Source organism: Hirundo rustica, chromosome W (assembly GCF_015227805.2).
Source record: "Hirundo rustica isolate bHirRus1 chromosome W, bHirRus1.pri.v3, whole genome shotgun sequence".
NCBI lineage: Eukaryota > Metazoa > Chordata > Aves > Passeriformes > Hirundinidae > Hirundo > Hirundo rustica.
The window spans coordinates 10,875,567-10,900,370 of NC_053487.1; the positions used below are offsets into that span (position 1 = coordinate 10,875,567).

The window sequence follows — 24,804 nt, forward strand, 5'->3', positions numbered from 1 at the left end:
AAAAGTCTAAGACCCATGACCCATAAGCAGCTTAGGAAACTGCTCCTGGGAGGGTCACAAAAGCAGGTTTTTTCCGGGCGGTTGTTTTTGTGACAGTTTAAAACTTACAAAAGAACTGTTCTAAGTTGTCTGTGGGATCCATGACTCAAAAGGATACTCTTCCCCTAATAAATTGATAAAAGACTATTATCAAATAATGAAACTGGCTGAAAATTACAAGTTTTGTCTCTTTATGTTGTTTTGTAAAAAAGTAAACAGTTTGTAAGGGGAGGGAAAAGTGTTTTTTGAAGTTTCATTCCATTTTAGTTTTTTCCAACTTTCTGTTTTTCTATTCTTTTAGTGTATATCAATAAACTATTTGTTAATTTTAAGGTTGAGCCTGCTTTGTTTTTCTCCCAGTCTCTCTCTCACAAAAAGAATAAGTACCAAGACCAAAATTTAGTGAACGTGAAACCACTACATTAATTAGTGTTTCTGCCCAGTTAAAATTAAACTATGACAGCATCTAGTAATCATTAACTTACCATTTACTAATCTAACTTACATCTTGATCAATATAAATTGCTTCTAACCCTTAGCTAAAATCTTAACTCTTTAAAATCATGTTTCACCCAACTAGTGCCCCTGTGCTGGCACTGGGCCAATGCTGATGAAAAGGGGACAGAACTTTTTAGCTTGGCTTCCTTATATGTTCAAAAGTAAACCAAAACTCTTTTCCTTATATAGAATCATTTGCTTGGTGCAGTGCAACAGGGTACCATACCACAGGCAGGGCTGTAGGTCTGTGAGCACAGCCTAGGTGGGGCTGTGAGTGCTGGGTGTGTGAGCCTGGTCAGGCTTGGTGGTGGTGTGGGTGGGTGCTATGCTTTGGATGCTGCCATGTGAGTGGCTTTCTGTGGTGTCATGGCTTTCCTTTCCTTGCTTTCTGAGCAGAACAGGTTTCCCACTGTGGTTTTAAGTTCTGGCTGTTGGCTGTGGTTTCTTGGGGAAGTGCATTGGTGGGGTGGCTGTGCTTCGGGAGGGTAGTGATGTGTTGGGAGCAGGTTGGCTGCAGTGGTTCAGTGGGGGATGTGAAAGTATTGGGATAGCAACACCTGGGGCAGTTTTACTGCTGATGGGGGTTTTTTTTGTGGTTTCTCCTTTCCCTCCCGAGTGAGCTCTGATGCCTGTTGTGTTCCAATGAATTTCCCTTCCTGCCCAAGTCTCTTTTCCTTATGTAATATGTCAGTATTGGTTGTGATTATTTTTTTTTTTTAGTTTTGGTATATTTGTCATCTTTTTTTTTTTGTGTCAATACATAATTTTTTTTTACATTTTGGCTGATTTGTAAAATTATGTATTTCTCAGGAATCTCAGGAGCTCTCCAAGTCCAGATGTCATTTGAGGAGGTAGCTCTGGGTCTAAGCACTTGATCACTGTCAGGACTTAAGGAATGCAGTTTACTTGTCTCAAAATACTGTCAAAGAGGAAAGTTCCCATAAAATAAGCCACCACAACAGGTGCAGATGGCAAACAGGAAGGCGTTAATTCCAGGTCTAAATGGAGGTTTGGAATTAGCACACCAGACAAAATTCCACTGGACTGTGGTAACTCCCCCAGTTTATATACTGGGCATGATGTTTTGTAGTATGAAATATCCCTTTGGCCAGTTTGGGTCACCTGTCCTGATCATGCTCCCTCACAGCTTTTTGTACACCCGCCCACTGACAGAGCATGAGACACTGAAAAGCCCTTGACTCAGGGTAAGAACCACTTAGCAACAACCAAACCATCAGCGTGTTATCAACACTATTCTTATATTAAATCCAAAGCACAGCACTGTACCAGCTACTAAGAAAAAGTTAACTGTATCCCAGATGAAACCAGGACAGTATCCACCCCTTATTCCATACCATTTGCATCATGCTAGGTCCCACACTTCCCAATATCCCATCACCTTTCCTGTTTTTTGATAAATATACAGACAAGATATCATTCCCTTAGTCTATGGAACATCCCTAAAAAAGTCCATTGAGTTAATTTAGTCCATGAGTTTGGGGTCCATCTGTCCTAACAGTCTTTCAGGCAGGAAAGATGGTGGATGATGTTGGATTGTTACATGTTGAAGCCAGTTCTGATTCCATCATCGCTGCACTTGTTCTGGTTTATGAAAGTTCATTCTTCATTAATGTGCCAATCAGAGGGAAGTCAGGTTCATATTTCCAGAATGGATGGGGCAAAAATGAATATCACAAGGTGCCCAGTGTGATGATGCATATAGCTGCCACAGAGTTGATAATGCACAGTGTTATATAGTTATTAACACCATACAGTTTAATTCATGGGCAGTTCTCCCTAAATCAAATTCCCTTGAGGGACACACAGACTTCCCCATCCTCCCACATTACCCACCAAGCACACCCAGGTCCTTGAGGGAAAGCAATCCCATGGATGGGTTTGCCTTTGCCTGAGGTAGGAATAAGCCAGACTTTTACTCAGCTTATTTTTATTGTGAGCTACAGGAACTTCATTCCCTTCTACAATACGTAAAAGTTTTCATTGGGCAGGGCCAGCCGGATTGGCAAATCCTCTGGTCTTGACTAACCAGGTTGATTTTTGCTAAATGTGTATCCCAATGTTAGAAAGTCCCACCGCCCATTGCTCTCAGTGTATTCTTTAACAGTCCATTACATCATTCAATCTTTCCAGAGGCTGGTGCGATAGGGAATGTGATACACCCACTCAATGGCGTGTTCTTTGGCCCAGGTGTCTATGAGGTTATTTTGGAAATGAGTTTCATTGTCTGATTCAATTCTTTCTGGAGTAACATGTCCCCATTAGATGTGCTTTCCAAGGCCCAGGACAGTGTTCTGAGCAGTGCCATGGGGCACAGGGTATGTTTCCAGACATCTTGTGGTTGCTTCCACCATTGGAAGTGTATGGCGCTTGCCTTGGTGTATTTGTGGGAGCATGATAAAGTCAATCTGCCAGGCCACACCATATTTATATTTCAGCCATCATCCTCCATAGCAAAGAGGCTTTAACTGCTTGGCCTGCTTAATTGCAGCATGTTTCACATACCTGGATAACCTGTGTGATAGTGTCCATGGTCAAGTCCACCCCTTGATCACAAGCCCATCTATATGTTGCATCTCTTCCTTGATAGCCTGAGGTGTCATGGGCCCACTGAGCTAGAAATAATTCACCCTTATGTTGCCAATCCAGATCCACCTGAGCCACTTCAATCCCAGCAGCCTGATCCACCTGCTGGTTGTTCCGATGTTCTTCAGTGGCCCAACTCTTGGGTACATGAGCATCTATGTGATGTACCTTCACAACCAGGTTTTCCACCTAAGCAGCAATATCTTTCCATAATGCAGCAGCCCAGATGGATTTGCCCCTATGCTGCCAGTTTTTCTGCTTCCATTGCTGCAACCACCCCTACAGGGCATTTGCCACCATCCATGAATGAGTATAGAGACAAAGTATTGGCTGTTTCTCTTGTTCAACAATGTCTAAGGCCATCTGGATGGCTTTCACCTCTGCAAACTGATGGCAGGATCCATCAATAAAGAAGGCATATTGCTTCTCACATTCTTGTAATTTATTATATAGTGTGGCCTCTTCAGCACGTTACCTCCTCTGGTGACATTCTGAAACCTTTGCCTTCTGGCCAGTTCATGATCACTTCCAAGATTCCTGGAGTTCCCTATTGGAGCTTGTTGTCTGATCAGTGGGACCCACTTACTCCATGTAGCATCAGTTGCATGATGTGCAGAGGAGACCCCCCCCCCCTTTGGACATCCAGCCCAGCACTGGCAGTTGGGGTGCCAGGAGGAGCTGTGCTTCAGTGCCAATCACTTCCAAAGTGGCTCGGACCCCTTGATAAGCTGCCACTATCTCTTTTTCAGTTGGAGTATAGTGAGCTTCAGATCCCCAACTCCAAAACCCCAGGGGTCAACCTTGAGTCTCCCCTGGTGCTTTCTGCCAGAGGCTCCAGGAAGGATCATTCTCCCCAGCTGTGGTGTAGAGCATATTTTTTTTCATCTTGGCCTGTCCTGACCGGCCCGAGGGGCTACAGTATGAACTGTCTCCTCTGATTTACTCAAAGACTTCATTGCTCAGGGCCCCATTTGAAAACATTCTTCTTCTGGGTCACTTGGTAGAGAGCTTATTATATTTTGGAATGTACGTTCTCCAAAAGCCTGCAGTGCCTAAAAAAGCTTGTGTTTCTTGTGAGTTGGTGGAGACATTGCTGTTTTGTTGATCACATCCACTGGTATCTGGCAACGTCCATCTTGCTATTTTATTCCTAAAACCTGGATTTCTTGGGCAGGTCCCTTGACCTTACTTTGCTGTATTGCCCCACACAATGATATCATCAGTGTATTATAGGTGTTCCAGAGCTTCACCCTGTTCTAGTGCAGTCTGGATCAGTCCATGGCAGATGGTAGGGCTGTGTGCCCACCCCTGGGGCAGTTGATTCCAGGTGTACTGGATGCCCCTTAAAGTAAAAGCAAATTGTGACCTGCACTCTGCTGCCAGAGGGACTGAGAAAAGCCCACTAGTGATATCAGTTGTGGCACCACTTGGCTGCCTTTGACTCCAGGTCATATTGCTCCAACTTCATTCAGGCCACGATAATCCACTGTCAGTCTACATTCTCCATTAGACTTTTGCACTGGCCATATGGAGCTATTAAAGGGTGAGTAGGTCCTGCCGATCATTCCTTGGCTCTCCAGTCAATGAGTCAGCTTATGGATGGGAATCAGGGAGTTTCAGTTGGCGTGATATTGCTGCTGGTGCACTCTTTCCACCTGCTGTTCTTCAACCTTCAGCAACCCCACAACTAAAGAGTCCTCCAAGAGACCAGGCAAGGTAGGCAGCTGATAACTTTCTTCTGTCTCTAGGGCAGCTATACAGAAAGTCAACCAATACCCTTCTGTGTTGTAATGCATTAATTTGGTTTATATTTCATCAGATTTGTAATGTTCTTTTCTATCTGTCCTTGCCCAGCAGTGCCCATCCCCCACACTGAGATGTAACCTAACCCTGTTCCCTCCCACTTATCACTGATTGGGTGGTACCTCTGGGTCCTGCCTATGGGCCCTGCCCCCTGGGGGAAAAAGCCATGGTGGAGGAGGGGCCAGGGCTCTCTGGCATCGGCGAGTCATCGGGAAAGGTCTCCAGCAAGCAGAGCAGGACATGAGAATAAAAGCTGTAATATCCCACCCGGTGCTAGAGAGCCAGACTCTTGCTTTTGCCATCGGCGGCCGTCTAGTCTTGTGGGGAAAACTACACTTCTGGGTCCTTGAAATACCCTCTCCTGAGATAGTCTATGCCAAGGATGCATAGAGCCTCTGGGCCAGTCACAGAGGGGTGCATTTGCTATTTATTCCCAGTCAGGCTGATTTCAGCCTCCAATACAGTCAGCTTTTGGGATCCCCCTTCCACTCCAGAAATACAAATGGGTTCTGCCCCTTTATAGAATCATAGAATATCCCAAGTTGGAAGGGACCCACAAGGATCATCAAACTCTAACTCCTGGCCCTGCACAGGACACCCCCAAGTCACACCATGTGCCTGAGAGCATTGTCCAAATGTTTCTTGAATTCTGACAGGCTTGGTGCTGTGATCACTTCCCTGGGGAGCCTGTTCCAGTGCTCAACCACTGTGATACATGAAGGGACGAGACCCATCAGCAGAGAGAGTGAATCTGAGACTTATTCAGAAGCATCAGTATATATATCTTTACTCCTAAGAGCTTTTTGTTTGGTTACAGCTTACAGATGTAATCACAGTTCTACAATAAATCTGTCTTCTTGACATTTTCCATTGTTCTCTCCAAAGCCATGGTAAAGGAGCATGAAGAGAGTACAGTTTTATGTTGAAGTAGAGACTCATGCATCCAGTTCTGTCTCATGTATACCCTGTCCAGAGATATTCTGCTGCCGGCACTGCTGTTGCTCTCTGTTTAACTCTTTCCTTACACCAACACCTGTTACCCCAACAAACCACCCTATGGGTGAAGAACCTTTTCCTATATCCAATCTAAACATCCCCTGGTATGGTTTCATGCCATTCCCTCAGGTCCTGTCACTGATCACCAGAGAGGAGAGATCAGTGCCTGCCCCTTGTGAGGAAGCTGTATAATGCGGTCTTCTGTCAGTCTCCTCCAGGCTGAACAGACCAAGTGACCTCAGCCACTCCTAACACAATTTCCTCTCAAGGTCCTTCACTATCTTTCACAGCCTTCCTTTGGATGCTCTGTAATAGCTTTATATCTTTCTTATACTGTGATGCCAAAAAATGCACACAGTACTCAAGATGAGGCCATACCAGTGCAGAGTGGAGTGAGACAATCACCTCCTTTGACTGGCTGGCGATGCCGTGCCTGATGCCCCTGAGGACACAGTTGGCCCTCCTGCCTGCCAGGGCACACTGTTGACTCATATTCAACTTGCCATAGCTTGATGACATTAGAGTACACTGTGCACTGGTATTGACTAGAGGCTTATACTCTTGTGGGTCTGACGTTCCAGGCCATTGGATCCACATAGTCCAGTAAACCCAGTTGTCCGTCTCTTCCACCAGGCTAAAGGCAGGGCCTCTCTAATACTGATTACAGAATTCTCCATTTAGGTCTTGTAGAAATGGATTAGAACTTCGATCCATAGAATCAGTAGTGAAATCAGCCCTTCCATTCTGCCTGGGAATCTAATTGCTAAGAATTCAAAGGCTTTTAAAGGAATTCTTGAGTTGAAGTAAAAGATGGTTTATTTTCTGCCCAACATTCCAGTCTGACCAGACAGCTTTCTCCAGAGCTGTTGTTCTATTTCCTATTGAATTATATTATTTGGAAAGTAAATTGTATATTACTCTTCTGATAGCTATGTTGAACAGTCTGGCTGGATGCAAGTGTTTAGTTTCAAAACCTTTCTATAAACTCTTCATCCAAATGGTCAAACATTTCCTGGAATTATATCCCAGATAAATTATATGCTTGTAGATATACTCAGCATGCACTGCTCTGAATGTGCCTCTAAATCAATTCAAGTACAGTCAGGGCTGTAGTCTCCTTTAATCATGTTCTGCAAAGCAGTTGTTATGTATTGACGATTGATAGAGAGACGGGAAGACTGATTTGGTGATCAGAATTCGATTTTACTCAGGTTTTCCAAAAACTTATATACCTTTTCAGGAAGGTTAATAATTTTCCACTACAATAATCAGGTTAAAAGATCATACAGACAACTCATACTTTCACAACATGTTTTGCTTGCAGAGGGTTGATTGAATCTCTTCCCATAAGCAGGTTTAATCCCATCTCTTGTAATCTTCAAGGATCTGTTTGTTCCTGCCATGGCATCTTGGTTATCAAACCAGCCATGCTAATTAAGTCTGTTTTACTCTCTGTCTTGTATAGTCCCACATATGTGGTACCTAGTGAGCTGCTTGGTGGAACTTACATCTATTACATCAGAACACTTATTGTTTTTCAGTCATTTTCTGTTTTACATATAGAGTCTATTCCTGATATTTCAGTTTTGACATTAGGCACCTTCTCCTGCATGCCTTCTGTAGGTCAGGAAATAGCCATGTTGCTTGAAGAGCAGAGTATCTCTTCTGATGTTTTCCTATGGGCGGGCATGAAATGTAAAGATAACTGCTTTGCACTCGCATTTTCTAATGATTTTTGTTTTGAATGTGTGTATGCACAGGTGTGTGGGATAAGGATATTTAGTGCTGATGTGGTTTTCCTGTCATGGTTTAATGCCAGCCAGGCACCAAACCCCAAGCAGTTGCTCACTCACTCCCCCACCAGGGGGATCAGGGTGAGAATCAGAAGAGTAAAATCTTGAAAACATGCAGGTTGAGATACACACAACTTAATAGGAAAAGCAAAAGCAGCACACACAAGCAAAGCAAAAAATTAATTCACTGCTTTCTACAGGCAGGCAGGTGGTCAGCCACCTTCAGGAAAGCAGTGCTCCATCACATGTAAATGGGGACTTGGGGAGACAAACACCATCATTCCAAATGTGTCGTCCCCCCCTTCTTCCTTCTTCCTCAAGCTTTATATGCTGAGCATGATGTCTCATGGTCTGGAATATCCCTTGAGTCAGCTGGGGTCACCTGTCCAGGCTGCGTCTCCTCCCAACCTCCCACGCACCCCCAGCCCCCTCCCCAGTGTGGCCATATGAGGAGCAGAAAAGGCCTTGACTGTGTAAGCTCAGCAATAACAAAACCATCTCTATATTATCAACTCTGCATTCAGCACAAATCCAAAACACAGCCCCATACCAGCCACTGGGAAGAAAATTAACTCTACCCTGGTTAAAACCGGCACATCCCCTACCTGAGGGGCAGTAGTAATAATTGCGATCCTTAGATCCTGTTCTCATGTGGATTTGTGTAGAAATATGCCTCTTGCTGCTGAGGATTCCAGGACAGTGTAGATGAATGTAGACGAGAGATCTCTGAAGTTGGGTTTTAGAAGAAGGGGTTTATTGTATAAGATGGGAGGCCTTGCTCAGAGCCGCCAGGCGCAGCTGAAGCATGGCCTTGGAAGGTGGGGGTAGTGAGAGATAAGGAAATTCCAAGAGCAAGATGCAAGAGGTAAACAAAGAGATAAGAGGAGAGAAGAAACAGAAGAGACAGAAGAAACAGAAGGAGCAGAAGAAACAGAAGAGGAAGAAGAAGAGAGGCCCACTCTCGCAGCCCCCTGATAAGGGGTCTCGAGGTGGGCTGTAACAGGGTTGTACCAATGGGGTTACAGATACTTGATACTTCAGGGGGGTGTTACAAGTGTGGGATAAATCATACATTGGGGGTTGTTTTCCTAGGCATCCAGCAGCTAGGACATCTCAAACATCAAAACTTACTTTCAATTCTATCTCAGTTACAGGTTTCACATTCTCAGAATCTACGCAATCATATTTATAGGGCTTTCTGGCTTCATCCTTCCCAACAGATTTGGTTATATTTTTTCTGATTAATATAGGGAAAAAATGCTACTGTGTCAGTTCCAGTTCATGTCCAATGAATCATGTTCAGATCTCTTCTCCAAATCTGCTCTTTCTGTTATGATGTTCCTCAGAAGGAGATGGGAGTGCTGCTTTTGAATAACCTGCAAAGATTTTTAATAGGAATTTGGTTGTGTTTTGCTAAGTGATTCATGCTGGAGATGCTGAGGTGGAATTACCTGGAAAGGAAAGGAGGATGAAATATGATGTTTCAAATTACAGAAAACATCTGCAATACTAAATCCTTGCCAGATGGTTTCATGTTGAGTGATGGAGGACTGGGTTTAGGAGATGGGAGGGATGCACAGAAATGCAGCAAGGCGGCAGGTGCTGGGGAATTTACAGAGAGGGGTATGAAGGACGAGGATGCTTTTCCAGTGTTGAAGACTGTGGAAATTGATATGCAAATGGTTAAAGTATTAACTCTTTGTGCTGGTTTGAAGGCAAGCCAGCAGGAAGAACTAACTCCACACAAATATGTTGCAAGAGATTCCAATTCAGAAATACAATTTAATAGGACAATTTAAAAAAAATGGCAATATTACAGGAACATTGGCTTAAACCAACAAAGAATATGACTTGGCACCCTGTTGGTCAGGGTGGTGGTAGCAATCCCATTGGAGTGATGGATGTGGTCTTATCAAAGCAGTGATCCTGTAGAAAGATCTGGTCCTTCTCTGGAGGTCCAGTGGTTATATCATGGTGTTCCAAGCCTCAGATTATATACAGGTAGGAATGTTCAGTTCCTCCCCCAGGGTGGGGAATTTCACAATGGGATGATGTAATTCTATGAGTCATGCTGGTGGGTCCTTGTTGGCCCATTAGCAGAGATGGCCCCTCTTCAGGCTGTGTGCATTGGGCAGCTGTTGCAAATGAGCAACTATTAACAGCTCATCAGAAGGTGATATAGGGTGGTGATAGAATACATACCTTACATTGTAATGTAAGACACTCTTGATGGATTGGAGGTGGTGGGGAGAAAACCATGACAATTAGGAGGAAAATTAGGAGGAAAAGTACCTGCCTCATATGTAGAGTTCACCCAGAAAAGGAAGGGCCAAATTTTTCTTTTTGTCCCAAACTGAAGACAAAATATTGCTTTGGTTTTGCTGGCATGTCCTGTCAAAGTGTGAGCTTTCTAGGGTGAGCATTTTCTTACCTTCCTGTAGAACAATGATCTAAGGCAGTGGTCGCCGCTATTTTTGATTGCACCACCTCATCAGCAAAAAAAACTTGTGAGCACTCCCAATATATTTTTATTTATAAATTATATATGTATACTATTGTACTAACATGTATGTTGTAAAACATACATGAAAATAAAAAAGGATGCAAATTTAAAAAACAATTTTTTATTTTCATGCTCTATTTTTAATTTTTTAAAATTTTATTTATTAATGGTACCAAAAACAATTTCTTCATGCACCCCAGTGGATTGTCTTGTGCACCTTACTTTAGAGACTACTGATCTGAGTTCTCTTGTAACATAGTTTAAGTAAATTTTCCAGTCATCAGGTGGTAACTCTTTTTCAACATTTTTTTTAATGTTTGTGCTGTTTTCCTAGCTGATGTTTTTTACTTTTAGAAAATAGAGCATGTTAAAACCCTTAGACTACATCTGCATTGTGGTTATGGTCCTGGCTTGAACCTAGGTCTTTGGCCCCGATGGTCTGTTGCTCTTCCAGACACAGTCTCGCTGGAATATGACAGCTCAGAGCTGCGGGTTGGGAGGGGTAAGCGTTTAGTCATTGCCTTTAATTTACCATTAAGAGATTAAGTATTTGTATATGATATTAAAAATGCCTGTAAAATAGGTTTATTTTGAAGTTGAGGATACAGGTAAACCTTCAGCTATGCTGTAAATGATAAGGTCAGTTTCTGCCCAAACTTCCTTTAGTTCTTCCTTTTAAAATTTTCTTATGCTTAAAAGAAATATAAGGGTTATATCATAAAACATATAAGGGTTCATAAGAGTTGTCCAGCTCTGTTATGGTTTCAGCATTTCAGCTATTAATAAATGATGATGTCTTTTTCTAAGGATTACTACGGAATTACATTCCCTGCTCCTGCAACCTTGACAGGCAGAGATGGAAGCCTTGCTAACAACCCCTACTCAGGTGAGTATTATTTAAACATGAGGATGGTGAGTGAGATATGCTGCTGTTGCTGAAAAAGCAGTAATTTTCCCCTTCTGTAGGCAGTTAAACCCATCAGTCCAAACTAGCCAAACAAAAGTAAGCAACTTTCTCTCAACCCTGACATTGATTTTTTTTTCACTGATTTTTTCTTCATGGTTTTGGTCAGTAATTCACATGTGACTTGGAGGTTCTTGGGAGTAAGTTGGATACCCTTTTAGAATAAGTGCAAAATTGTTACAAATTTAAATGGTAGTGTCATCTAGTGTCCTTCCCAAGTGCATAGAGGTGTTTGAAAAATATTCCATAGTTTAATCATTCTTCTTGAAATTTGACTGGCTTGCTTTCCTTTGTTACTGCTATTTTAGTACTTGTATGTTCTCAGCAGGAGCTGCCTCTAGCAGGCTCCCTCTCACCCTCTCCAAATCTGATGGACTTCATTCCTAAAAGCATGTGGTCTAAGAAGCTCTTGTTCATTCCTGCTCTTACTCTTCAGTTATTGTTGTGCAAAGATGACATTAATGTTATCCAGGATTTTCAGCCAGTGGTTTTCTTTCACTGCAATCTGATTACAGCTTAAAACTGTAGCTATACGTGTTATAATTCCTACAACAATGCTATTAAGTGTTGTCATACTTTTTGGTAACCAACATAAAGGAATACTAGTTGGGAATGCGAGATATGAGTGATATATGTCACCTCCCTAAAAACATGTGAGCATGGTGCTCTGTAGGCCACCAGAAAATGCAAGTGTTCAGGAGTTTTTCTGCTGCATAATCATTTCTCTTGAGAGTCTGCTTTTGGGGTAATAACCAAATTTCCCTTCCTACTTCTTAAAAAAGGTGGCCCACGATGCAAGTCTTGCTTTCCTGGCCTTCAGCTATTGTTTCCAGAACTTTGGTGGTGTGAGGAACCAGATATTAACTCTAGTCATGCTTGGTAAATAAACAGACTGACAAAAATATGCCTATCACTTCCTGTAAATCCTAACTTGCTTTCGGCCCATGAAACTTAGCTAATCAATTTAACCTCTAGGAGAGTCACACTTTAACCCAACAACTATTTGCTCTTTGGCTGTTTACCATACTTTTGCTTTTAGCATGTTTTATTGCAATGATCTGATATAATGAATCTGCTCAGATTGTGTGAGATAGGTAAGTATTGGTATCTCCATTTTAACAATGGATTAGCCATGGCATGGAGTTCTCTTCCACTAACAGGCAATGTCCCTGTAGCCATCAGGAAGAGACTGGGAGAGGGCTTCCCATGAACAACTGCAGGCTTTCAAGCATAGGATGTGTTCTCTTCTGTAGTTGTCTACTTGTTTTCAGAGATTTTGAATCCTTTGAATTATCCACTTTTGGTGTAGCTTTGATAGCTTTTCTGATGAGTTTGTTCTTTTGCAGGTGACGTAACAAAATTTGGCCGTGGGGATTCTGCCTCCCCTGCTCCTGCTACCACACTTGCCCAGTCACAGCAGAACCAGACTCAGACTCACCATACAACCCAGCAGCCATTCCTCAATCCGACCCTGCCCCCGGGGTACAGCTACACTGGGTTACCTTATTATGCTGGTGTGCCCGGTGTTCCCAGTGCATTCCAATATGGGCCAACCATGTTCGTAAGTGTGATAGCCTAAACTGTAACCCTCCCTGTGTGCCTCTCTGGTTTTTCTCTCTTCAGCCCAAACCTTCTACATCTTAGAATCACAGGATGGTTTGGGTTTAAAGGGACCTTAAAAATCATGTAGTTCCAATGCCTCTGTCATGAACAGGGACACCTTTCACTAGACCAGGTTTCTCCAAGCCCCATCCAACCTGGCCCAGAACAATTCCAGGGATGGGGCAGCAACAACTTCTCTGGGCAACCTGCGCCAGTGTCTCACCACCCTCATTGTAAAAAACATCTTCCCTATGTCCAATCTAAATCTACCCTCTTTCACTTTAAAGCCATTCCCCCTTGTCCTGTCACTAGAGACCCTTGTAAAAAATGTTTCTCTGTCTTTCTTATAAGCTCCCTTTAAGTACTGAAAGGCCACAATAAGGTATTCCTGGAGCCTTCTCTTCTTCAGGCTAAACAGCCCCAACTCTCTCAGCCCTTCTTCAAAGGAGAGCCACTCCAGTCTTTTGATTGTTTTCATGGCCCTCCTCTAGACTTGTTCTAACAGGTCTTTCTTGTGCTGGAGGCCCCAGAACTGGATATGGTACTCCAGGTGAGGTCGCATGGCAGCAGAATAGTCATCTTTCCCAGTCTGTAAGGGATGTCCAAAAACATGCAAGCATGAGAAAATAGCTGCAGTCTCTTCCTCGAGAAAATGGGAAATTTAAAGGCCAGAGCTCATGGATTCCTGTGCAGGTTACTATAAACAGCAGACAGCTGCAGCTCTTGGACTTGGTGTTCCTGAAAGCTTGTAGCACCCTCCAGATATTCAAAGGGAGATCCAAAGCTGTCAGGGAGCTGAGAATGCCTAGGAAATCCTTTTGAGGAAGGAGGAGACTGGATTAAGTCAGAGAGTAGGGAGTCTCAGGAAGGAAAATGTTATTTCAGAAGAGGGATGCTCCAAGCAGAAGGGTAGATGACACTATTTCAGGGCCCTGTACTACTATGTCTTATGAAACAGACTCGGGCAGGAGTTGGTGTTTCATTTGATTCTGTGGGTGACAATTTGCTGTTTACAGTCAGTGTATGAAAGAGATTCAACAAGGCCAAGTAAAGTGCTGGGTCCTGCACTTGGTCACACCAACCCCCTACAGTGCCACAGGCTGGGGCAGAGTGGCTGGAAAGCAGTCCAGCAGAAAAGGACCTGGGGGTGCTGGTCAACAGCCAGCTGAACATGTGCCAGTGTGGCCAAGAAGGCCAATGGCATTCTGGCCTGTATCAGCAATAGTGTGGCCAGCAGGACCAGGGCAGTGATCATTCCCTTGTACTGGGCACTGGTGAGGCCACACCTCTAATCCTGTGTTGAAGTTTTGGCCCCTCACTACAAGAAAGACATTGAGGTGCTGAAGCGTGTCAAGAGAAGGGCAACAGAGCTGGGGAAGGGTCTAGAGAGTAAGTCCTATGAGGAGCTGCTGAGGGAGCTGGGGGTGTTCAGCCTGGAGAAAAGAAGGTTCGGGGGGACCTTCTCACTCTCTATAACTCCCTGACAGGAGAGTGCAGCCAGGTGGGGGTTGGGCTCTGCTCCCGGGGAACAAGGGTCAGGACAAGAGGAAATAGCCTCAAGCTGTGCCAGAGGAGGTTCAGGTTGGACATCAGGAAGAATTTCTTCATAGAAAGGGTTGTTAAGTATTGGAATGGACTGCCCAGGGAGGTGATGGAGTCACCATCCCTGGAAGTGTTCAGTAAATTACTGGATGTGGCACTTAGTGCCATGGTTTAGTTGACAAGGTGGTGTTCAGTTGAAGGTTGGACTTGATCTTGGAGGTCTTTTCCAACCTTAATGATTCTATGATTCTAAAGAAATACACAGCCTGTTTTGAGAGAGGGTTGTTCTGTAATCAGGGGGGCAGGTCTAGCAGAAAACTTGGAGCTTGCATAAAGCCACTACAGCAATTTACTTCTGGAAGCGTGAGTGCCATGTCCCATGTCAGCCCAGTGCTCCCAACTCCAGATTGAATTTCCCACAAGGTGAAGGTGCCTTCTCCACTAGATGGCAGGGGGACCTTGTGTTTTGTGTGTTATTCTCTAGTCAACAGTCTTTTGTTTCCTTCCTTTGTCCAGGTACCTTCAGCATCTGCTAAACAGCATGGAGTCAACCTGAACACCATTTTGACTCCTTTTCAGCAAGGGAGTGTCTATGGGCAGCATGGCTATGGAGCAGGTATGCTTACCACTGCGCTTTTCACATGCATATCTGTAGAGCTGCTTGCTCACTGTAACACCTTGTCTTGTACACACCGGCAGGCTACGATGACTTAACACAGGGAACAGCAGCTGGAGATTACAGCAAAGGAGGCTACAGTGGGTCATCTCAAGCACAAAACAAATCTGCTGGTACTGGACCTGGGAAAGGTAACATGAAAAATGAGGTTGCTCTTGAGTGGGATTTAGTAGGGCCAACTCCCAGTGCTGTGCAGTCAACACAGCACCCAGCTCTAAACAGGGTCACGATCCAAGCTGTTTGTCCATCTCACATATACAAAATGCTTTTTTAATGACCCAAGCATTCCTTCTAAACTTCACAGATGAACTTTGCATAAGGATTTGTGTAGCTGATGTGCAGCTTTGTCCACAATTATACATGGGAGAAATGGTAAGCTGTTTCCTCTGCCAAAGTTTGCTGAAGAATATAGTGATCCTGCAGCAGTGCTGTGTTTTTGAAGCCTAAACAGTTGGATGCTGTTGCTGAAATTGTTCTCTGCCAAATGAAGACTAAATTGGATTTCTTGGTAGGCACTTGAGGTAGCCATGTGTTAGGGTTGAACAGGGCACTTCACACATCTCTGGACTGTTTGACTTCTGTCTGTACACCCTGTAACTCATCACTTTCTTTTGTGCCTGAAAATGTTTTATACAGCTCATATGAAAGCTTTATTCTGCACATGCTAGTTAGACCTGTGTAATAGTTTTAATTTTGAATAACCAGGCAGAAACACCAGTTAATGTAGTGGTTTTACGTTTACTAAATTCTGGTCTTAGTACTCACTCTTTTTTTGTGGGAGAGAGACTAGGAGAAAAATAAAGTAGGCTCAACCTTAAAAATGAACAAATAGTTTTATTAACATACACTAAAAGAATGGAAAAAAGAAAGTTGGGAAAAAAAACTAAAACAAAACAGAATGAAACTTTAAAAACACTCGTTCTTTTTACAAACTGTTAACTTTCTTACAAAATAACATAAAGAGACAAAACTTGTGATTTTCAGTTAGTTTTACCATCTGATAATAGTTTTTCATTAAGTTTTTAGGGGAAGAGTCTTTTTTAGAGTCATGGATCTTACTGACAACTTAGAACAGTTTTCTTGTGGGTTTTTTAACTGTCACAAAAACAGCTGCTCGGAGAAACTTGCCTTTGTGACTTTTCTTATTAGCAGGTTCCTAAGCTGCTTATGGGTCATGGGTCTTAGACTTCTGCGTATTGGGGTGTTACTGTTTAAAGATGAATAACTCTAAAGTAAAGGATTTTTCATCTCAAGGTACAGAGATATCTTTTTACTTCTTTACTGGCGCAGAGGGTTTCTCATCTCTATTTTTGTTTAAGCATTTTATAGGATTAATATTACTTAGTCTATTATAAATACTTTTGCTTAAATCCACACACAAATCTAAACAATCATTTCCTTAAATGTATATTTTCCCTATGATTTAACTCTTTAACCCTTTGTCTTAATAATCTGTTCATTTTTGCTCTACTGACTTTCTGCTGTTTCTTTTTTATATTCACTCTGTCCCTTTCTTTTTTCTCTTAGAGAAGGGCTAAGCTCTGGAAGCTTCATGTTGCCAGGAAAGGGTTAAATTTGCTTAGAGTCTTTCTTTCTCTTTCGGTAGTTCCTGGTATTAGATGTTTAAGGCCGCGCTGGTGAGGGAGGAAGAACTCACACAGAAACATCAGAGATCAGAGCACCCGGGCAGTCTGGAATCACAAAAAACTAGGCAGGATTATAAATGCTTTTTCGGCTTACTCCTCGGTGTAAATTGGGGTGGCCTCAGCCTAAATGGTGCCTATAGCTCTTATCAGGGGCCAGGCAGAGATCTCTCCTTGCTTCAGGGAAGTTTGGATAAAGTAGTTGTTGTAAAGCAGCAACCTCTCCTTCCCTCCCCACCCAGGAGCTGATAGAATCTGGCCAGGTCTCAGGCTAGCTCCCCCCCAAAAGGGGGAAACAGCAGGCCTAACTCAATATTACCTGTCTCTCTCTCGCTAAAGGAAAGAAGGAAAAGGCCTACCTACAGGAAATCAAGGGGTTTTATATGGTACTTCCCAAAGTCGTAGCCAACAATTTTCAGTGGTCAAAACAGATGCCAATATTCCAACTAACTCTCTGATAAGTCCCTGTCCTTTCTAAAGCAATTCCTAGGTCTTGACCCGGAGAATCATTCTACATTCCTCTATAACTAAAAAACTAAACTATACTAACCCATGACAACCTGAGAAGTGTATACTTAGCTGCTTAGCACTAACTAGTTCATCCTTGGACTTAAACAAGTACCAAGCATTTGCTGTGTATTTGAAATGCTGTCTTCAGCCAAGAGCTGATCATGCTCTCATCTGTAGAGGAGCAATCCAAAAAGGAGCAATGTCCTAGAAAGGGAACAACCATAAAGCAGTGCACACCCTCTGAGCCCAGTCCTCTGATTCACTGGCCAAAGTAACAGGTAGTTTTATTCTGATGCAAGTGAAATGATTAGAGACAATCTTTATAAGACTGAATAACTGGCTGGTTTGAAAAATCACCTTGCTGCTTAGTGTTCCTGAGCCTGATATGGCACCAGACTGTCTAGATGGAAGGCAGCCTGAATCAGTGATATTAGTTTTCTCTGGGCAGAAGAGCATTGCAGACATCACCCTTCTGCAGGATGTAAAAGAACAAGGGTTCAAATGTGTAGCAGATGCTGAATCTCATTGCTCAGTGCGCTACTGGAAAGCTGTTGAATGCTCCAGTAGAGCCAAATGCACCCCTAATCCTAGGGGAAAGCTGTCTTTTTGTGAGCTTAAATGAGTGTTTGGTGCAGCCAACTGCTGCCTGGTGAAGTGCATTTGAATCCAAGTGGTAACCACTGGGTTGTGAATGTGGGTGATTGTGGTGGTTTCAGGCAGATTTTGGGAGAAACCCTCCCACGTGGCCTCCCTCCCCTCCTCCAACTGGTTCGGGAAAAAAAGATTTCCTCAGAGAGAAGTGGAAAAAACCTGTTTATTAAACAGGCAAAGCACTCCCAGCACAATACCCGATGACAAGAGCTTCGTGCCGCTTACGGAGGGATAACAAACTTAAAGAAAGTCTCCTCGAGGGTCGTCACTGTGCTCCACCGCTCCGTCTCTGCTGACGCTGGGAGAAAAGGAGATGTGCAGGGCTGGTCTTGGTGGGGTGGATCCCCTGTGGAGGCCCCCGGTGCTTCCCCAGGTCCTTAGTCCGGAGAGGTTGGAACAGTTCCGAGGAGAGGACAAAAAAAGCAAAAAGGAAGGAAAAAAAAGGACAAAAAAAGAAAAAGAAAAAAAAAGCAAAAAGCTTCAGCTATTCTACAGCGTCTAACTACGCTAGCACTAAACTAACTAACTGCCGGGGAAAAAAACAACAGAGCTTCTTTCGTCTTGCTGTGTTCCAGCTCCCCCGCTTCAAGGTCACTCCGATGAGCAGAGTTTTCCTGGGGAAAAACAAACCGCGCTTGCCCTCCCCCCTGCACCCAACAGACGATTGGGGATACACAGTCACCCCATGACATCTTCCACCCCTTATCCCCATATCGTTGACTTACAGACAGAACCAATATATATTCCACATAAAACTTCCATCCATTCTCCCCACAGAAAAAAAAGAATACAAGCAATACCCTCTCACTTACACATTTCCTTCTATTTCATTCTGCGTGGTTTAATGTACAGACAATGGCAATAGCATTCAGCAGACAGTGATGTTTGTAAATGATTCTCACCCAACAATCAGATCTCCCTGAGGTACACATCGTGTTGTTCCATCTTTCTGCATTATCCACCATGTGCAACCTGGTCCCTGAGCAAAGACAACCCCACGAATGGGTTTGTCTGTACTTGAGGCAGACTTGATCCACACCGTCTTCCCTAACAGACCTCTGGCATGCACCACTGGGACTTTATCTCCATCTATTGTATGCAGAGGCTCAGCCTGCGCAGGGCCTGCTCGGTTGGTGGAGCCTCGGGTGTTGACCAACCAGGTGGCCTTTGCCAAATGCTGCTCCCAATTCTTGAAAGATCCCCCACCCAATGCTTTCAATTGGGTTTTTAACAATGCATTGTGCCTCTCCACTTTGCCTGCAGCGGGTGCATGGTAGGGAATATGGTACACCCACTCAATGCCATGTTCCCTAGCCCAGGTGTTAATAAGGCTGTTCTTGAAATGAGTCCCGTTGTCTGACTCAATTCTCTCAGGGGTACCATGCCTCCACAGGACTTGCTTTTCAAGGCCCAGGATGGTGTTTCGGGCAGTAGCATGGGGCACAGGGTAGGTCTCCAGCCACCCCATGGTGGCTTCCACCATTGTGAGCACGTAGCGCTTGCCTTGGCGGGTTTGGGGAAGGGTGATGTAGTCAATCTGCCAGGCTTCCCCATACTTATACTTGGACCATCGCCCGCCATACCATAGGGGCTTCACCCGCTTGGCCTGCTTGATGGCAGCACACGTCTCACAGTCATGGATAACCTGAGAAATACTGTCCATGGTTAGATCCACCCCTCGGTCTCGGGCCCACTTATAGGTAGCATCTCTGCCCTGATGGCCTGAGGCATCATGGGCCCATCAAGCTAGGAACAACTCTCCCTTGTGTTCCCAATCTAAATCAATCTTTGAGACCTCTATTTTTGCTGCCCGATCTACCTGCTCGTTGTTTCGATGTTCCTCATTAGCTCTACTCTTGGGGATGTGGGCATCTACGTGGCGAACTTTCACAGGTAGTCTCTCTACCCTGGTAGCAATGTCTTTCCACTCCTTAGCAGCCCAAATTGGTTTCCCTCCACGCTGCCAATTAGCCTCTTTCCACCTCCTCAGCCATCCCCACAGAGCATTGGCTACCATCCATGAATCGGTATAGAGGTAGAGCCTCGGCCACCCCTCTCTTTCAGCAATATCCAAGGCCAATTGAACAGCCTTGAGTTCTGCAAGTTGACTTGATCCACCCTCTCCTTCAGTGGCCTCAGCAACCTGTCGTATGGGGCTCCACACGGCTGCTTTCCACTTCCGGTTCATCCCTACAATACGACAGGAACCGTCAGTGAAAAGGGCATAATGTGTCTCCTCTGCTGGCAATTGGTTGTATGGTGGAGCCTCTTCAGCCCGTGTCACTTGCTCTTGCTCTTCATCTGTGAGGCCAAAGTTTTCACCCTCAGGCCAATTGGTAATTATTTCCAAAATCCCAGGGCGATTCAGTTTACCCATACGGGCACGCTGCGTAATAAGAGCAATCCACTTGCTCCATGTGGCATCAGTGGCATGATGGGTGGAGGGAACCTCCCCTTTGAACATCCACCCTAGCACAGGCAGTCGAGGTGCCAGGAGGAGTTGCGTCTCTGTACCAATCACCTCCGAAGCGGCTTGAACTCCTTCATAGGCTGCTAAGATTTCCTTCTCAGTTGGGGTGTAATTGGCTTCAGACCCTCTGTAGCTTCGGCTCCAGAATCCCAGGGGTCGGCCTCGAGTCTCCCCAGGCACCTTCTGCCAAAGGCTCCAGGACAGGCCATTGTTCCCAGCTGCTGAGTAGAGCACGTTCTTCACATCTGGTCCCGTCCTGACTGGGCCAAGGGCTACCGCATGAGCGATCTCCTGCTTGATCTGGGCAAAAGCTTGCTGCTGCTCAGGGCCCCAGTGGAAATCATTCTTTTTGCGGGTGACCAGGTAGAGAGGGCTCACAATCTGACTATACTCGGGAATATGCATCCTCCAGAAACCTATAGCACCTAGGAAAGCTTTCGTCTCCTTATTGGTTGGTGGGGACATCGCTGTAATCTTGTTGATGACCTCAGTGGGAATCTGCCGCCGTCCATCTTGCCACTTTATTCCCAGGAACTGGATCTCATGAGCTGGTCCCTTAACTTTACTCTTCTTGATAGCGAAACCAGCTTCCAGGAGGATCTGGATGATTTTCTTTCCCTTCTCAAACACTTCTGCTGCTGTGTTCCCCCACACAATGATGTCATCGATGTACTGTAGATGTTCCGGAGCCTCACCCTTTTCCAGTGCAGCCTGGATCAGTCCATGGCAGATGGTGGGGCTGTGTTTCCACCCCTGGGGCAGTCGGTTCCAGGTGTACTGCACGCCCCTCCAGGTGAAAGCAAACTGAGGCCTGCATTCTGCAGCCAGAGGAATGGAGAAAAAGGCATTAACAATGTCAATTGTGGCGTACCATTTTGCTGCCTTGGACTCCAGCTCGTACTGGAGTTCCAGCATGTCCGGCACAGCAGCGCTCAACGGTGGAGTCACTTCGTTCAAGGCACGGTAGTCCACAGTCAATCTCCATTCTCCGTCAGACTTGCGCACAGGCCAGATGGGGCTGTTGAAGGGTGAGTGGGTTTTGCTGACCACCCCTTGGCTCTCCAGCTCACGGATCATCTTGTGGATGGGGATCACAGCATCTCGAGTTGTTCTGTACTGTCGGCGATGCACTATTGAAGTGGCAATTGGCACTTGTTGCTCTTCCACCTTCAGAAGACCTACAGCAGATGGGTTCTCTGATAGTCCAGGCAAGGTATTCAACTGCTTAACACCCTCTGTCTCTACAGCTGCTATCCCGAATGCCCACCTAAATCCCTTTGGGTCTTTGAAATACCCATTTCGGAGGAAGTCTATGCCCAAAATGCATGGAGCTTCTGGGCCAGTCACAATAGGGTGTCTCTTCCACTCATTTCCAGTCAGGCTCACATCAGCTTCCACCAAAGTAAAATCTTGTGAACCCCCTGTCACCCCAGCAATGGAAACAGATTCTTCCCCTACATGTCTTGATGGCATTAATGTGCACTGCGCACCAGTATCAACCAAGGCCTCGTATTTTTGTGGTTCTGATGTGCCAGGCCAACGAATCCACACAGTCCAAAATACACGGTTTTCCCTAGCCTCTACCTGGCTAGAGGCAGGGCCCCTCTAAGCCTGGTTATCCTTCTTTCCTTGAGCATATGTCTTAGAGGTTCCTTCAAGGGGGTCGGACATGTCATCGTCATCATACCTGGCAGTTCGGCTACGGGCAACTGGAGCCGCTTCCCTTTTGGTGGAACTCCCTCTTTGAGTCTTGACTTCCTTCAATTCACGCACCCGTTGTGCCAGGGCAGCTGTAGATTTTCCATCCCATCTGTTCATATTTTCTCCGCAATCCCGCAGGAAGAACCACAGCTCAGCACGTGGAGTGTATCCTCTCTCCCTAGCCGGGGAGCGTCTACGTTGGGTACCAGAACCTCTGATCTGCACTGCTGAGATTTGGAGAAGGTCCTCTCTAATCTCCTCCCTGAGTTTCTTATGATTCTCATCTATCTTATCCTCTAGTTTCTGTAGACGTGTTTCTACAGCTGCGATCCTGGCGTGTGTTGGGCCATGCACAGCATCTGCATATGCTCGGAGCTTCTTTGCCATATCAAGCACCGTCTCCTCCATGTCCTCCCGCTTCATTACTGCTAAAGCAGAAGCGTATTCTAATGGCCCGAGTCGTATAAGTTTTCGCCACATCACAGATGTACATGATACCAAGTCTGGGTTCCTAGTGTTTATATCATCTGAGAAAACCATCTCTGCCACTGCCATTTCTCTCAAGCGTTGAATCCCTTGTTCTATGGTCTTCCATGGGGTTTGCTGCATATAGAGATCATCTGCACACAAGTATCTTTCTGCCACACTTCCTAGGACCCGTATCCAGAGACTGCAAGGACTAGCCTCTCTCATCATCTCCTGGTTGATGACTGGATCATGTGACAGGGATCCCAGATGCCTCGCTTCAGTGCCATCCAGAATTGTAGCCTCGCCTGCAGCATCCCAAAGACGGACTAACCAACTAATTATAGATTCATCAGGTTGTCGCCGGTAATCTTTTCTTAGGCCCCGAAGGTCCTTCAGGGAAAAGGAATCAATATTTGCTTCTGATCCTGTGCTAGAAGCTTTGGCTTCTGATTTTGGTGAGGGTCCTTCTCTTGGGTCATCATCGTCCACTGGTCGATCAGTTTTGACTGTGTGCTTCTTTGCCGGAGCAACTGCCAGGGGCTTTGGCTTACTGTCTGCTTTAGCTGCCAACTCAGGTTCAGGTTCTAGTCTAGCTGCTGGCTTCATAACTGGGGTGTTGGCTGCAGCCTGAGTGACTGGGGTGGCTGTTGATTTGTATCCTTTCCCCCCTGCCTCTGTCTGCTGCCCTACAGTCTCTAGCAATGTGCGATAAGCATATGCCAGGGCCCAGCTTACTGCAGCCATCTTCTCCCCCTTAGAGCCATCATGGTACCTCTCAGGTATTTCCCCAACTCCACTGGATTCTGAATTTGTTCCCGTGGAAAATCCCAGACTACAGGGTCAGAGAATTCCTTGAGGAGTTGGCCCATATCCTCCCATTCTCCACACCACTCAGGATTTCCTCTGCCTGGGTCAGGAGTTTTATCAGCCCCTCTAGAAATCTCAGCCCATATTCTAGAGAAGCTGCAGACTGTATAGAGGAGGCTTACCAGATGACATACCAGAAAGATGGTCTCTTTAACACTCAGGGGAAACTCAACATTCTCCAACAATGATTTAACCGATTCAGAGGAGAAGAAGGAAACGAAAGACTGCAACGCTTCATCCTCTGCTCCTCCTCCCACAAACAGGGTGAATAACCATAACCATGACCCATACATAGTAGGAAAAGATCTCAGCACCTTTATAAACTTCCTACAAATGATTATGATTAAACCAAGGCAAATAGCTACTCTAATCCGTGTCCCTCTGCTGTAAAAACTGCGTATTAGTGACAATATTGGGGCTATCTCTGGATATGCAAATAAACCTAAGGACCACAAAGGTATTAAGACCTCAAAGAAGCCTAAGGATCCAAAACACAGCAAGGCCCCCATCCCAAGAGACATGAGGTCAAACAGCATAGTTACCGACTGCTAAATACTAATCAGTACAGGGTTTTTCCACTCTCTCGTGCCCCACGTATGGGCGCCAATAAATTTGTGGTGGTTTCAGGCAGATTTTGGGAGAAACCCTCCCACGTGGCCCCCCTCCCCTCCTCCAACTGGTTCGGGAAAAAAAGATTTCCTCAGAGAGGAGTGGAAAAAACCTGTTTATTAAACAGGCAAAGCACTCCCAGCACAATACCCGATGACAAGAGCTTCGTGCCACTTACGGAGGGATAACAAACTTAAAGAAAGTCTCCTCGAGGGTCGTCACTGTGCTCCACCGCTCCGTCTCTGCTGACGCTGGGAGAAAAGGAGATGTGCAGGGCTGGTCTTGGTGGGGTGGATCCCCTGTGGAGACCCCCGGTGCTTCCCCAGGTCCTTAGTCCGGAGAGGTTGGAACAGTTCCGAGGAGAGGACAAAAAAAGCAAAAAGGAAGGAAAAAAAGGACAAAAAAAGAAAAAGAAAAAAAAAGCAAAAAGCTTCAGCTATTCTACAGCGTCTAACTACGCTAGCACTAAACTAACTAACTGCCGGGGAAAAAACAACAGAGCTTCTTTTGTCTTGCTGTGTTCCAGCTCCCCCGCTTCAAGGTCACTCCGATGAGCAGAGTTTTCCTGGGGAAAAACAAACCGCGCTTGCCCTCCCCCCTGCACCCAACAGACGATTGGGGATACACAGTCACCCCATGACAGTGATTTATTCCAGTTGACTGTTTTCCTGCTTTGCAGTGGGAGTGAGGAATCAAACCATTTCTTCTGTTCCCATGTGCAGTGCTATGGGTCTGACAGCAGGAAGAACTGTACCAGGTGGGCCAGCAGCAGCATCAGGGTGTGGGGTGCAGTGGTTGCAGACAAAGATGCATCCACCGAAGCTGTCAGAGGTGCTGGGAGCAAAGCATAGGGCTCATGCTAGGT

General features: G+C 45.2%; 1 protein-coding gene across 11 annotated transcripts in view; it reads left to right on the forward strand.

Moving 5' to 3' along the window:
* LOC120764843 (ubiquitin-associated protein 2-like) overlaps positions 1-24,804 on the forward strand; it is a 256,201-nt gene that overhangs the window by 227,995 nt on the left and 3,402 nt on the right. For all 11 annotated transcript variants that reach the window (XR_005704307.2, XM_040088943.1, XM_040088936.1 and 8 more), the window contains 4 exons: positions 11,044-11,122; positions 12,547-12,761; positions 14,861-14,960; positions 15,044-15,151. Coding sequence is in view for 10 of the 11 variants with exons in the window: in XM_040088943.1 (XP_039944877.1) it covers positions 11,044-11,122; positions 12,547-12,761; positions 14,861-14,960; positions 15,044-15,151 (502 nt within the window). In the remaining variant the exon portion in view is untranslated. The remainder of the gene's footprint in view (positions 1-11,043; positions 11,123-12,546; positions 12,762-14,860; positions 14,961-15,043; positions 15,152-24,804) is intronic.